The 17063-nt window shown below is 25.6% G+C and overlaps 3 protein-coding genes and 1 non-coding gene across 5 annotated transcripts; all 4 read right to left on the reverse strand.

The window, feature by feature from the left end:
- Positions 1 to 42: 42 nt before the first annotated feature.
- On the reverse strand, positions 43 to 2171 carry LOC112604315. Its single transcript, XM_025353286.1, has 4 exons — positions 1734 to 2171; positions 987 to 1021; positions 446 to 620; positions 43 to 344 (listed from the first exon to the last, which is right to left on the reverse strand). Exons 1-4 carry the CDS (start codon positions 2101 to 2103, stop codon positions 91 to 93), a joined length of 834 nt encoding a protein of 277 aa, XP_025209071.1. The 5' UTR covers positions 2104 to 2171; the 3' UTR covers positions 43 to 90.
- A 2424-nt stretch (positions 2172 to 4595) lies between these two features.
- LOC112604300 lies at positions 4596 to 6477 on the reverse strand. The gene is made up of 3 exons (XM_025353265.1): positions 6457 to 6477; positions 5871 to 6178; positions 4596 to 4779 (listed from the first exon to the last, which is right to left on the reverse strand). Exons 1-3 carry the CDS (start codon positions 6475 to 6477, stop codon positions 4596 to 4598), a joined length of 513 nt encoding a protein of 170 aa, XP_025209050.1.
- A 977-nt stretch (positions 6478 to 7454) lies between these two features.
- On the reverse strand, positions 7455 to 13121 carry LOC112604188 (senecionine N-oxygenase-like). 2 transcript variants are annotated; one of them, XM_025353110.1, is made up of 7 exons: positions 12622 to 13121; positions 10918 to 11150; positions 10689 to 10830; positions 10140 to 10436; positions 8959 to 9109; positions 8557 to 8723; positions 7455 to 7770 (listed from the first exon to the last, which is right to left on the reverse strand). In XM_025353110.1, exons 2-7 carry the CDS (start codon positions 11103 to 11105, stop codon positions 7471 to 7473), a joined length of 1245 nt encoding a protein of 414 aa, XP_025208895.1. In that variant the 5' UTR covers positions 11106 to 11150; positions 12622 to 13121; the 3' UTR covers positions 7455 to 7470. The 2 variants fall into 2 exon arrangements, with proteins under 2 accessions (XP_025208895.1, XP_025208896.1); XM_025353111.1 differs by lacking the exon at positions 10918 to 11150 and having other exon boundaries at positions 12622 to 13118.
- A 3597-nt stretch (positions 13122 to 16718) lies between these two features.
- Positions 16719 to 16790, reverse strand: Trnam-cau. Its single transcript has one exon. It is a non-coding gene; the product is annotated as a tRNA-Met (tRNA).
- Positions 16791 to 17063: the final 273 nt, after the last annotated feature.

The raw sequence follows: 17063 nt of genomic DNA on the forward strand, positions 1-17063 counted from the left end.
TAAATCAAGTAGAATATAATTATATTTAAAAAAATTACAAAATAAGAATTTTTTTATATTAACAATCATAAATGGTAGCTATTAACATTTTTAATAGTGTCCAGATAAACTATCAATTATAGTTTCAGGTTCTTCATCGGGAAAATGACTGCTTACATGTTCAACTAATTTATCAAACATTTTATCACCTTCAGCTCCCACAATGTATAATTTACATAAAGGGCATATTCTATGATTATCTGATTTTGCATGAACCCCACAAATACAAGGTGTAGTAGAATCAGTAGAGTTTGTTAATGTTTCTGCATCTCGATACTCTGCAGATGGTTTTATAACTTTAACTTCTATAAAAGAAGAAAAATAAATGACCAATTCATTCATTTGTATTTGATTAAAATATATATACATTATCATATAAAAATTAAGCTAAATTAGTATGACTTACCCTCAACTAGTAGATTAAATCTTGAAGTGACATTAAAAATTAAATTATTTTGATCGGCAAGTAAATGTTTAGCTAAAGTTAATTTTTCTTTGTATGCATTGAGTTCAGACAATAACATAGGCCAAGATTCATCATCTGAACTATACTGAAGACTTATTAAATCATCATCTACATCCTAATAAATATTTAAATGTTCTTTAATAATTCTTATAAACAGGTTTTATAGTAAATCACATAAATAATTTAATATCGTGAAATAAAATTAAAAAAAAAAATATGAGTTTGCAAAAATTTTGGTAAATAATATCTTATACAAATAGTGTCAAACACTATCCATCCAGTCAGTTCAACATAACTTGGTTGGGAAGATATTAACTTTATTATTATGAGTATTGATAAACCAAGTTTGTCATATATTTTATGTTAGTTGGCGTAATATAAAATATTTTTGTGGTTATAAAACTTTAAGAATTGAACCAATTGGTAAAATATACTTTGACACTAATAATTTAAACTATAGTTATTGAAATATATAACATACCATAATACAATTAGAATTCATCTTGAAATCAACATCTATAAAAAAAAAAAAAATATATCTGTTTATTTATTTGCTGTAAATGATTTAAAAAAGATAATTGAAGATTATAACTATTTAATAGCTATACTTGACACTGTCAAAGTTCATTTAATGAGACAATTTTTTATTTTACTTAAGATTAACAAAATTAATAGGTACTTCAAATAATTTTTTTTTTTTTAATATATAACAAATTAAAGTTGAAAAAAATATATATTTCTCATAAATATTGAGGTGTGAATCATAAATTTAGTATATTTAAAATTAATAATTATCAAGGACTAAGATTTAATAAAAGCTTTTTTGCACATTTAAGTATTCTAATTTCTAAGTAATATGTGAATTAAAGGATCATTACTGATATTAAAAGTATTTTTTTTTGTTAGACAAAAAGAAAGAAATTCAATCAATTATTATTGTACAGTGAATTTATGAATATGTTATATTTACCATATCATTCTACTAAATATTTTAATAAACTACAACAAAAACTAAAAAAAAAATAATAAATACAAATTTGAAATAATTCAAGTGCTCTGTAGGTAATAAGAATAAATGAAATGCATACCTAAAGAAAAATTTTATAGATAATATTAAAAATCTATAAATTATCTATTTTACCAAATGAATAATGAGATCAGCCATATATCATTACATAGGTATCAATTAAATATTATTTTAATGATCAACAAAATTGTTTGCTCGTACCATTATATTTCAAATAGTTGTCTATGATGGCTAAAGAGTTTTTCGGCTTGATTTTATCATTTGATTGGACTGCAGGATTATCTAACGTTGATAATGTTGTCCACAACGTACGATTTTCATTAGTAACTATTTTTAAGTATTCAACCAACTGTAGCTTTTTACTAGATAATTCTTGAACATTAACTTCTGAAGATTTGTTATTGGCTGTTTGACATGTACATTGACTTTTTATAGTAACATTTTCTTTTTCGACTATGTCTAATCGAGATTGTAGTCTTTCACAACGTTCTGCCAATGTTTGGAGAGCTATACGCAAAGCAGCGACTGACCCTACATCATCAGTTATTTTACCAGATATTGTAGAAGACATGTTATTTAAAAATTTATTAAACACTAAATATTTTATAAAAAGATAGATACTGAACAATATTACTTTTATAAAAGTTATGATTAAATAAAACCTATAAGTTTATAAAGATTAATGTATAATATTTAATAAGCTAACAAATTAAAAAAATATATATGTATAATATATAATAATATAATATATTTATAAAAAAAATAACAAAAATAATTAGGAAGGTATGTAACTGTTTTTTCTACGGATAAAAAAGGTAATAACTAATAAGTATGAAATAATTAATGTTGAAAATTATAACTTTTATGAGTAAACTGTAAAAATAATTCCCGTTATTTATCACTTGAGCATGAAACACTTTCTGATAAAGTGATAACTACAAACAGTATATTTATTTGCCTACAAATTTCTTATAAGGAGTTTTAATAAATACATTTTTTTTCAATATAAGATTCGAGATGATAATAATTTATTAATAATTATGTTATAAATTTATAAATTATACTATTAAATATTAATTATGCATATAATTTGAAAACATATTTATGTTTGTATTAAATGAAACTAAAATATAATAAACATAATATAACTCTTTAACAATTACTAAAATGTATAATGTAACTATACGTAAATAGTAGATAAGCTCTACTCAGTGTATAATAATGACTGAATAAAATATATTCGAAAATAATACGATATTTAGTAGAATTTTATTAAAATATTTTCAAATTGAATATTAAATATATCTAAATTAAGTATCCCTATACAGTATTTCTAGGTATATTCAGTGCCGGAACGGATCATGTTTTCGAATGTCATGTGTTCGTACTGTTTGTAAGTCATATTTTCAAATAATAAGTGTTAGAAAAGTTATTTGTTCAAATAGTAATGTAATCGAAAAATTATTTGTTCGAATAGATAATATGTTCGAAAAATCGTATGTACGAAAGTTATCTATTTTAATTAAAAATAGTTATCTAATACTTTGAAAATTAATAAAAATTAAATTTCGTCAACGCCCCCCCTCCACAATGCGAATATCGCCTATATCCCCTATATTGAAAAATCGGAAGATTAGTTGAAGTTCAATTACCCCTCTTCGCCTGGTAAGTCTCAACGGCCACGACGGTGTGATATTTGGGTATATCGAAGTCACCAGACTAGACGTTGAACAATTACCCGTGCGATCTTAGCTGGTACACCAATAATATTTTTATTTTTTTAAATTAATCTAATATATACCTTAACGTAACAAAAAACACAATTTTTGGGAGATATTCTAACAAACATCAAAGTGGTGTCTCCTGAATAACGCAAATAGGCCAGTCCCAACTCATGTGCTCGTATGATACAACTCATAATATTCTATAAATTATTTCGTTCATACGACTTTTTGAACATATATCTATTCGAACAAATAACTTTTCTAACACTTGTCATTCGAAAACATGACCTTCAAACACATAACATTCGAAGACATTTACCCCCACTCATTCAGTGCTTAACTTGGAAAATAAATAATAGAAAGAAGTATTCTAATGATATGAAAAATATGAATCTCTAATTAATTAATTTACTTACCTTATAAGTTGTGGAGTGCTTCTACCCATTTCTTCACACACACACACCTTTTATTATTCTTCCAAAAATATTATCATCATTGATTATAAATAGTATTTAAAATCAATTATATTATATACGCCTACATACAATATTACGTACCTATATATATTTTTTGTCCAAAATTGGTCCCAAATTTTAATGATAACAAGAAACATATGAAGACTAAGCTGCAAACACCGCAAGAGATGCTTATCCCAACAATGGAATCAACAAAATACATTTAAGTATTTAACATAGTAAACAAACATTTTTCATTAATACTCTTGGTAGTCTTTTCATCGTTTATAATTCAATCATTAAATTTTTAGTTAAAGGTTATAGATCTAACTAAAACCGTGGTTACTTACCTATCCGTCTTTTTATACTAAAATATTAATGGTAATTTTGTAAAGTAATCCTTAATAAAATAGGTACTGTCCTATGTATCCCTGCAATTCGAAAAAATAGATAAGAATACGCTAAAATATATGAACATTTATTTGAGGTACTCATTCTCTTTCTCCTTGCACCATTCAGCCATCACCCAAGTTAAAAACTGCGCATATTTTGTCTGGACTGATATTTTAATTCGTCTAATATTATGATAGTAAATCGTATTAAATGTGAAAAATGTCCATTCATTTAATCGTAAAAAAAAAATATTTACAAATAATATTAAGATAAATAATTAAATTATTTTTAAAACGAAACTGCAGCGGTAAAAATAATCCGTGACGTTGTTCCGGAAAACGTTGACAGCCAATCGTTTCGCGTTACAATTATTTTATTCGGCGAGTATAATATCGTTTACGTTTTATCGGAGAATTTAATGGGTTAATTTTTACTAAACACACTGTTGTCAATTTTCACAAAAATTTTTTTTTAAACTATTGTATAATATTTTATCGAGAGTTGCTCGATTGTAAACACATTGTTTCCACAGAGTCTTTTTTCATTCTTGATTTACAAAAATATTGAAGATTCAAACACAACAACAAAACTAACATAAGTAAAAAAATTATCGGTATCCAAGATAAGAACAGAATGTAATCATTTTCAACGTCTTCGCAATCTTCGTCGTTATAACTGTAATTATTGTTAAAAAAATACATTTATTGATTATAATTCATTTATAAGTTAATAATTATTATTGTTCGTCGACATGTTAGTATTGCAAGTATATTACGCTACGCAATTTAAACCCACTCATATAGTATAACCAGTTATTATATTTTGATAAATAGATTCGACGAATTGCAGGATACCAATTACCAGTGGTATAATTTGTGGACAATCAAAATGTGCATTTTCTCCCCCTGCACCATTGCGAACAGTATATTGGTGTCCGATCGGATGTAAGCCATCATGACGCCATGATACGCGCTAATGTTATGTAAATATTCAGAGCTAGCCCACACTAAAATGGATAAGTTAAAAATAAGAACGATACACATTGATGTGAATATATCACGATTTACAAGTGGATACAGGATCTAGATTTTTCAACGAAACACATTGTTTTTAACGACGGGTGGATACCTAATCCGTACTTCTAACACATCCCACAGTCGTATCTAGACGTACGGTCAAAAACGGAAGATCTGCCCAGAAAATTATAATCCATTTTTCAAGGTATATTATAAAATATGGATAGTGAGTAGTTTAAAGTAGTGTGGACCGGAACTTAACTGTAATAACGCCTCTTAGCCTCTGTAGAGATACAAATAGAACAGATGTTTGGAGTGGTGTTATATTGATATTCTGATAAATTTTACAAGTTTAGTTTAACCCTGTAGGAGTAAGTAAAGAATAAAATGCATAAAATAGGTATCATAAATAAATAGGGTATACACGGATAGGTTATAACTCGAGTGTTGTTCGCGGCTTTCGGTAAATATAAAACAATATTGAAATTGATGTGGAACCGTAAGCGTAAATGGTCATATTGAAAACTACACGATTCCGAAACTTTGCTGAATCGTTCTTTACCGAAATACAACGCTATGAAGTTTAAATTTTAATGTATCCTGTACTTCTCCTAAAGCCACAGGAATATTATTAATTGTTATACCATTGATTATGCATATTCGTATTAAATATATTTATCATTAATAATAATAACAATATAAGATTAACGTTCTGTTGTTTATAACTAATATTGTATGATCTCAACTCACTGGGCGTATGACGCGGTGTCAGTTGTTGTCTCGTTCGTACTTGCGGGCTGTATCTTTTCCTGCGGGAGGTTCGTCGCATCGCAATCAGTTTCAAATGTTTCAATGATCGTAGTCGGGTTGTCAGAGTGACGAGGTCCAGATTGTGACGCCGGCTGAGTCCGAAATATCGGGCCAGCGATCGACGACGATTCGTCGATTGCGATCGTCGCGGGTGCTGCAACAGCGGCGGGTGGTAACCCGAATATTATTGCTACACACAGGACGGCGGTAACGGCGGTACGCATATCGTCTTTATTGTGTAAAATATACTTATACGGTACACCTACAATTTTTTTTTTTTTTATGCTGCAGATTACGCAGCTCTGAATATGACTACATTATTATGACGCTGTAACACGAATAGTATCAAAATATATTTTAATTGCAGGATGTATAAAATAAACACGTTATTGATTTGATAAACATTGGGATTTCATCGCCTATGCTACAGAATAAAATATGATAATTCTGGTAAGGAATTATAAAAAGAATCATTTTGGCCTTTAGAAGATAAGTGTGTAATGAATGTAGTAATATAGTATAATACAATGCATCGCATCATTCCCATCGATAGCTCAGCGGGACGCGCACACACTCATAAGTGAAAACTGTGGCAAATCGACATGAAAACATAAGGTAAATCAAATAAAAGTTTGCCACAACGCAACTACGCTTAAACATCAATCTCATATTATTTATTATCTTGGGTAAAACCAAAATAGTGTAATTCAAACTTAGATTCATATAAATAAATATTCGTACCTATGTTCAAAGTAAATTTTAAGGCGACAAAAAAAAGTTATCTATTTTCTTTGTATAATAATACTTCAATAATAAATTACAAATTATTAAAATATAAACTTATTAAATTTAAATATAAGTATTTAGAAATAAATAATAATATTATGTAAATTAAATACTCAGTTTTTTTTCTATAATGCCAATTATTATTTAAAAATATGGTTTGATTATGTAAATTAAATACCCAGTTTTTTTTTTCTATAATGCCAATTATTATTTAAAAATATGGTTTGAGGCTAAATATAAATAATTTAAAGAAAATTGACATGTTTATTTATCATCGTAGTAACTAAGTTGATAATACGAAGATATATCTCACAAATTAATTTTTATTCCTTAAAATCAGTCGTATAATTCATGATTGTACAAAGACGTGAAAGCTATATAATGCTCCAGGTTAGTTTTTAAATTTATCATCAGAAAAGATTCTGTTAAATTTTTTATATTTTCAGATTCTTATTTATTAGAAAAAAATCTTTCTTTATTCATAATTACAAAATAAACAAGTATTTTAATAAAAATATCTTATATTAAAATGATTTAACAATTTATCTTAGAATTATACATTTGTTATAAATATTTAATGTATATATTATATTATCGATTGTGTCAACAATTATTATACAAAATATAATACTACATTAATTCAACGATGATAAAATAATAAGCTCATTCATAAAACATTTTTTTGTTTTTTTTTTTTACACACAATTTCAATAATTATAATTACCTATTAAATATAAATATTTACGTTCGTACTTTATTTATTTTTTGCATTTTCTACATTGAATTCAATTACAAAATTATTATTGTTGATGATTCTAATGACCGATGAATGATATGACCTGTAATACTTTATTTTATGTTCATGACATGCCATGTAAATTTCAAAAAATATTGATGGAATTGGTTCGACTTTAATTTTATCTGATATTAACGATTTGCAGTAACTTAACAATTTGATGCCTAAATAGTGTGTGTTGACCGGAGTCATCATCGTCGCCATATAATCCAACCTGGATAAACAATTTTTACGAAGAAATTCCAAATAATATCGAACCTAAAAAAAAAATTTTTTAATTTTTTTAATTATAAATACTATAATTATATTTATATTATTTATTGATGTAATTATCTATCTATAATATTAATAGAAATTAGAAATAAATATTAACAAGTTTCTATAAAATTATTGAAAATGGTTATTTAATATAGGTATATAGGTAGTCAAAATAAATATTATTTTACACGCAACTCATAAAAGCATGAACATTATAAAATAAGCCCAGAGTACAATGCGATCCAAAATAAATTATGACCTGTTAGTTATCTGATAGAGGTTTTGTTCAAAAATGATATTATGTTAACTGGTCATCGTCTTGACTAGGATTCTCTATAGTCTATAGTAATATAGTTATATTCACAACGAATTATTTAATATTAATTTTTACTATTCATTACACAATACACATTAATAATTATAACTGATAGTAATTACGTCTTAAAATAACATATTTTCTCACCAAAATATTTTCAAGTTGATTTTAACTGAGCTTAAAATTCATTTCTGAATGGTTTCGTATTGATTTAACGCATCATAACAATATCCTACACTAATAAAATAAGAAAAGCAATAAGTGTCCAACAATCACGATCTTTCTGTTATTTGATCTAGATTTTTTAGTTTTTGCAATGCATTTTTGAAATATATACAATTTTCAGCATCTGGGCCGATTTTTTATACTTACATCATTAAACTATATTATCCAGAATAAATAAATATAAATGTATATATACGATATACCTAATATATAAATAATTATGATATAATTTAAAATATAGGTACCTGTAAATCAAATACCCGGAACACAAAAGTCATATTCAAATATCCAATAAAACCCATAGTAGGATTATTTATATTGATGATATTTTTATGAAGCGGAGTAATCAATTTGTCGTTCAAAACTTTAATTCCGCAACTAGGTTTTAAAAATGGTAATGTAATTTTGTATCCTAAAAAAATCAGACAATATCTAAATAATTTTGTATATTTTTATTTTTTTAAGCAACTACAATTTTTGATTTATATAAGTAGACCTACGTAAATTTTGAATATTCTTAAGTTATAATAAATTATGATTGGATATTGTTTTTTTTTTTTTAATCCATTAAACATTCGTACATGTATTTAATATAATAGACAGCAGTTCTTTAAAAAATAATATTTCTAATGCAGTAATGCATTTACCTGTGCAATAAATTACAGCATCTAACGTCTGCTTAGTTTTGTCCTTAAAATAAACAGACTTTTTAGAAAATAATTCAACGTCTGGAAAATGTATGACATTTTTTGAAAATTCTTTCTCAATTAATTCAGGTTTGTGATGACTAAAATAAACCTATAAACGAAAAATTTGAGGAAAAAATCACACATCATCATAAAATCAACATTATCTTATAAAATATTATAAAGTTAATAAAGCCACGTAGACATACATTTAGTACTTAAAAATTATAATTTAATTTAAGATGGACGGTTTACGGGTAAATTAAGTTTTAATTAATCTTTAATCTTATCAATGATTTATAAAAAAATATTTTAATTCTACAATTTGTTTTTGTTTTTTGTATAGACACATAATAATATAATCTATTAAAAAAATCTTGATGATATAAAATATTTACAAAATTATGAAACTCGATATAAAAGGTATTTCTATTGACACTATTTCACGTCTTCGCATATCATTATTAAAATTGTATATGTATAGCTATAGTATTAGAGTATATTACATCTTATATAGGAATATAATTTTATCATTATAAAATATAATTATGTTAATATTATTCAATGTTATCTGACTATTAATTAATATACTAATAACTTTATTTATTCAATATAAAAATTTCAATACAATACACATTTCTGAAATTATACAACTTTATTTGAAGTTTAAACGTAACTAGCAGATAGGCCTTGTATTACCCCGGGCCTACCTACAAATCTTTTGTTTAAAAATAACTTTTCCAAACAATTTTTTATTTTTAAATTCTAACAAAAAATAAACCTTGGCTACACTTGGTATATAATTAAATATTAGCTTTACCGTGAAAAATATCCAGTAACAAATTTACAATCATGTAAATAATGATAATTATGTTCATTAATAATATTTAGGAAATTACGTATATTGGTTATAAATCTGAAGCTATAGGAACTAATATAATGAAATATATACTAAATTAAAATCTAAATATGCGTGTATTTACCTATATAATAAATTATAGGAATGACATTTAATCTTATAATGTACCATATTTTTCAATTCTTTAGAAATCATATTTAGTAAGTTTGATTTATTTTTAAATTTAATGTAACTAGGTACTTAACATAAATAATTTATTCAATACAAAGTAATTAACATTTACCTGATTTGCAACTTTGGATACATCCAAGCAAATGTCAATACCAGAAGGACCACTACCAATTATAAGAACATTCATATTTGTAAAATGTTCAGGTATCCTATAATCATGACTATGTATCTGGACACCTTCAAAATCATCTTTCCCTGGAATATCTGGAGTAAAAGGCATAGCGTTGTGTCCATTACATACCATTACTGCATCAAAGTATTCAGTTTTTAATGTTTTTGTTTTCAAGTCTTCCACTGTTACCTGCCAGTTGTTTGTTAATCTTTCAATTGCAGTCACCAAAGTACAAAACTACGAGAAATAATAAATATCACGATGTAAGCCATTAAAAAGAAAAAAAACATTTCGCTATAAAATATATGTGCTAAAGCATAAAATCTCTTGGTAGATAATTATAAGATAATATAATATTTTTCAGATTCACTTTAAACTTTAAACACTTCTATACTCTAGACAAGCAATTTTATGTAAGAATTTAAGTAAACTATCCTACTTGTGTACCCTCTTCCTCAAATTTATTGAACACAAATAAAGTATTCTCACTTGAATGTGCTTATTAAGCCCAAAATGTTCAGTAAATTTTTCAATATATTCTTGAACTTGCCACCATTTTAAATATGATACATCGTCTAAACCCTTATAAGGAAAGTTTGGAAAATCCATTAATTCTTTTGGCAAATTTGTCCTAAAAATTTTATTGGTATAATTAAATCATTGTAATTGATTTATACACATAAATTAATACACATACGAAATAATAATAAATACATACATTAGATTTTTATACATGCTTGTGTGGATTGGCAAACCAAATTCATCAAGTCCGGTTCGTTCTTCATATACCCAAGTTCCACCCACTATTTTCGACCTTTCATAAACTATGGGTTCAAAATCATTTTCTAAACATCTTCTAGCAGAAGCCAAGCCAGCAACTCCTGCTCCGATTATAGCTACTCTCATATTGTTAAATTTTATTTACGAATACTATACGTATATTACGTATACCTAAGTATAATAAATTGAATATCAATATTTTCTCTGAGATTCATAAATTATATATGTATAAAAAAATTAAGTAAATGTATATTGTTTATCGTATGCTAAATAATTCTATTATCAAAGGATACTCATTACAAAAAACTAATACTTTAAAAATATATATTTTTATTAATTTAAATACTTTTTGAATAATAAGTGTTCTATAATAAAAAAAAAAATCACCCTATTTATAATAGATGATATATCAGATAGTAATATGACATAATATAATAAACTTAATTTAAATTTATTTAAATTTTTAACTAATGATAAATCTACCTAGTAAAATAATAATGTGATTAGAAAAAGACAAAGACGGTTTGTTATTGTAGATACCAGGTACCTACTATTTAGTTATTACTTATTAAATTATTATTATATAATTATGATATGTGTTCATGTATAAGTATTTATGTAAATCTATTATATTTATAAACTGTTATTATATTATATTTTGTATATTGTAGCCTTATAAGTTATAGGTATACGAGTTCCTATCAGCTACTTCGTACCTAGATTATAAAAATCAAATTCTAATAAAATTAAATTCTTTGGAATAATATAAGTATTATAAAATAAAATTGTTTTTTTTTTTGAATTTCTATGAATTATCATTACAAATAGTCTGACAGTACCTGCCTTTTCAAGTGCTAAATACCGGTTTAAGTAGTTGTAAGATACTTTTTACGGTCATATATGTAGAAAAAATGAAAAACGCAGACAATTATTACTATTTCAGAAAGAAAAAAATTTACACATTTTACAATTTAATTATGATAAAAATTTAAATTTATCGACTCGTGAAGGACTTCGTCTACATTTTGAGGGGGGGGAGCTAAGATCCAAGCCCTAACTATTCTTATGAATGTTACATTATAGCTACGTTAACAACTAAAATAAAATTATACAAAATAATACGTAGTGTTTAAAATGTTGATTAATTAAAACAATTTTTGTGGTATAAATATTAATAATACTGTTATATCAAACCATCCAACCTACAATTCAGTTCTATAATTTTTTGTATCTTTGTTTGGACACACTGAGAACTGGACCTTACAGCACATTGTTATTACTAAATATTAAAATATAATTATATTTATATTTTCCTCATACTGTTTTTGTTAATAATATTAGCAGTATATAATATGATACAAATAAATAATAATAATATATTATGCGCAAAGTGAATTAATTTATTTATTTTATGATCAACCTTGAATGTGTTATATGGTAAGATAGATAGTAAATATATATATTATAGATAAGAATGATAAGAATTTGATATGCATTGAACATTCGAAGTTTTAGTCTTAAAATGTTATACTTCTCAATATTTAATATTAATAATTGTTGCTAAAATCGAATGAAAGTTAATAATAGTAATTATTAAATACTAATTGTATTGTAGATATTTATAAATAACTATTTAAGGTACCTTTTAATCCAAACGGATAGACTTGCCTCTTCGTCAAATGTTTCGCGGCTATGATACGATTACAATATTTAAGACAAGTCACTCATAATCTGTTAACTATTTATAAGCTATTTATTGCATGCACTTTACTGTACAGTTATGTCCACTTCAATTGTATACACTTATACTATTATATTTAATTTTAATTTTAATAATATCGGCCAACAATCTCGGCATAATTAATAATTTTAAATAATTTTATCATTTATAAAATAATTATAATATAAGATATATATTAAACTATTACTCCGGATACTTGTGCTCAGTATTCACTATTCATCACAACTGCGTTTGTCTCATTCTAGTAGAAACGCCCCGTTATATCGAAAACCGCTGTTGTGCCAACGGGTATACTGTACTGTATACTGAGTGTCTGAGTGATAGTGATAATTGATAACATATTTTAATACATCCCGATAATCGATGTTTATTGTCATGACTCATCTCATAATAGTCATAATACTTTAGTAGGGTTCTCAAATATATAGGGCTTTTTTTTCCTTTATTATTACATACACAATCTGTACCTTAAGGCCTAAAGGTACAATAAGAGTATTAGCTAAGTTACAATATAATACCTGAATGAGCTTGATAAAAACAGCCACCCAGCGATGACACTTTTAATTAAGATTATACATTAATTTAAACACATATACAATATATATATATTTTTAAATTATATTAACATATCTACACCAGTTGCGTTTTAACCGCCTTATATAGGGCTTGTACTCAAAATGTTTCAAGAACTAAAAGAGCAAGACATTCTATTCACTTCATTTACACAATTTTATTTTTTATATTATATTTTTATAGTTGAAGGGCACGGTATAATTGTACGTACCCCTGCATACCGCACACGTTCGTTGCTCGTGTACGTTTATATATATATTCGGACAAGGATGCATTTTGTCCAAACACAACAGCATTCGGCACAGCAAACCGTTTTTATAACTATTAACTAATAATTACTTATAAGTTATAATAAATCATAAATTGTTTATAAAACGTTTAAATTAAAATCAACGAAAACCTACCAACATAATATTATTATTATTATTATTATTATTTATTTATTATAATAAAAATTACCGATATATTAAATTACATGGTATTAAAATGAAATTATACATCATAGAGAGGGCCAAGGCCCTTTTGAATTTTGAGTCCGATTTACGCCAATGTAGTTATTGTTCATTTTGTACTTACTACTTGCTCACATCATAGTGGCTAGAGTACTGCAGCACGCTTAATTCGTCGCGTTGAATAATGGATATAAGCCTAGCCATTCTTTTTATGAACAATTAAAATTGTTCAAAAATTACAAAATAAATTGTAACAACAGGAGAGGTTATTTGAGGTTGTTTAAACAAATACACTGTCGTATAATGTAGACAGTAGTCAATTTTATTTATATTGTTTTATTTATTTTTTATATTATAGGTAAGAATAATTTTACCAAATAAGATATTATTATAAAAGTAGGTCAGGCCTATGAAGCGAATGTGCTGAGGTAAATAAAAATCATATCTTATATAACACTGCCATACAAGTATAGGTACAACAGTGGTGGGGACGGTGGGGTCAATCAGTAGTCATCGAGAAATTCGTTGAAAACGGAAGGACGACGAAAAGACAATCGTAAATTCGTAAGAGTTTTGTTAATAGTGATTTTGTTAATTGTTGAATAAATTGTGTTTCCGACCGGTAAAGTGTATATTTTGTTTGAGTAGCCACGTAATTCGGTCATACTCCTTAAATCCGATCTTAAACCGGTTAATTTATGGTCATTGAGGATTGAAAGTCTAAACATATCGACTTTTAAGAACCAACTGTAAAATTTTAATTATTATGGTCCTTTGGTGAGTAGTGACCCTGAGGGTGACTCAAGTGTCGATAGAGATGGGTATAAAATTGAAAAGCGGGTATACGACAACACCCATATAAATCATATAATATACGATAATTTTTAAGTAATGATAATAGTATATTATTATAAATTTAGATTTAAAATCACGTTCGTTAAGTCGCAATTTTTTTTTATCAAATGTCAATGTTTTGAGAATATTTTCGTCAAAACAACTGTTTAGTGGTTGTTAGTTAGATAATCGACAAGCTATATAACGATAACACATTATTATGATCACGCACGTTATGAATTTACTCTAATAGCTCTCGCGTGAAGATCAGATGTTGCACTAATCAAATGCAGGAACAGACTTAAAAAGACACGGGGTGATAAAATCTTAAAACTTCCGATTAGATTTTAAAATGCCAAATTTTTAACTGTCGAATAGCGGATATTAATTATAGTCAGTATATTATACACCCCATTAAAAGCCTTAACGTTCTATGATTTGAATTCATAAAATTCATTACAAAACTGCATCTTTTCAAATAATATTCATTTTTTTGTCGTTATCAATTTATAATTTTTAAAGTTTAAATGGCACGGGACATATAAAAAAAAATTGATGACTCATTATTAACCGTCAAAACATTGAATAGGTAAAATAGGTAAGTACTTAAAAGTACGTAATTAATTAACTACACGGTTAAATTCGAATTACAATATAATATATCTATCAAAATTCTCAACAAGTTATTCTACTTTAAATATGAAATTAAATTTGTAATTTAAAAAAAAAAAAAATTATAAAATTATGAATTAATAAAACAATTCATTTTTTTTTCTGTTATAAACTTAAATTATTGTATGAAAAAATATTTCAGATATTGTTTATGGTTTTAGTGAATATTTAGATACTGTTAAAATAATCAATGTGAATACCTACATATATAATAATATGTACCTAATATTTGTAGAGTGCGAAAAACCCAATCAAATATACGCTAAAAATTTTTTAAATATACATTAATTTATAATATATTATGCACTAAAATGTTAAAATATGCTTGAAAAATAAAAATATGCATAAAAAAAATTAGGTAACAAAAAAATAATTATTATTAAATAATAGTGAAATAATGTTAATGTTCAATCATAACCGTAATCGATATTTTCTTATCTTGGTATACGTGTTTTATTTCCCCGATAATTGAAGGGTCGGCGGGAATAACGTGCTATGTAACAATTTGAAAAATGTTCAGTATCAAGTAAAAACAAAATAACTTATATATTTCATTTAAATATTATTTGGACTGCACGTAGCACGTTCTTCCAACTTTAAACATAATCATTTTTGTACATGTTTAAAAAAATTAAAATATTATATTTGCACATGTTTTTATTATCTAGTCCTTATAAATAAAATTACAATATTAAATTAAATCATTTTTGTACATATTTAAATAATTAAAATCTTAAATTTTAAGTTTTTAAAAAAAAAATAAAATCGGAAAAAGTGTTACATAGCACGTTATTACCTAATATGTATACAAGACGTATACATATTAATTTATTTTAATATTAATTGAAACTATAAAAATATAATATTATTTTCTTATATTATAATAAACAATAGTATATATTTAAAAACTGTCTAAAAAAACATAAAAAAAACATCGAAATAAACACTAAAAGATGAAATATGCAATTAAAATTGTAAAATAAGCGTTTAAAATAGAAAAATGTCAAAATATGCACAAAAAAGTTTCATTTTTCAAATCGTTAGGTCATGAAACAAATGTTATTCTCACTTAGCATATCATACGATCAACAAATCCGCGGTATAGTAATAAATAATAACTAATAAGCATTAAATCGAAATACATAATTTATTTGCCTGCAATATAGACACTAAATGTTACAATGTGATAACTGATAATCTTTATAGCGCGATCACCGGATAATTATGTCTTATATAATTTATAAATGTTTAAATATTTAAATTTTTTTATAACCAATGTGGCATTATATTTTATTACATAATTTAAAGCAGAAAACTTTTTATTACTTGTATAATATTATATCATGTGTATGTTTGCAATATATTTTCCATGATAAACTTCTAATATCTTTAAATTCTATAAACAATACGTATTGGTTGAAACTTTAAATACTATTTAGTAAGATAAAAAAAAGCAAAAAGTAAGTCTAGCAGAGCGTGGTTTCGATCCACGGACCTCTGGGTTATGGGCCCAGCACGCTTCCACTGCGCCACTCTGCTACGATGTAAAAAACTGTAGAAATAACCATACTTAATCTGAAATACCCTTATTTGGGGGTGAGATATTTTAAATTCATAAACAATTTAAATACAGTAGACGCCGCTTATAAGACTCACTTTGGGACCAGCACAAAGTGAGTCTTATAACCGAATGAATCTTATAGGCGAAGTGGAAAAAAAAAATTAATTACGTATTTATAAATTTTATTTTACTACATATTTTGCTTTGATTTTAATACATTAACACATATTACATACTTTATTATTAAATAA

The sequence above is a fragment of the Melanaphis sacchari genome, unplaced genomic scaffold (assembly GCF_002803265.2).
Source record: "Melanaphis sacchari strain LSU unplaced genomic scaffold, SCAv2.0 Contig11_pilon_pilon, whole genome shotgun sequence".
NCBI classification, from domain to species: Eukaryota; Metazoa; Arthropoda; class Insecta; order Hemiptera; family Aphididae; genus Melanaphis; species Melanaphis sacchari.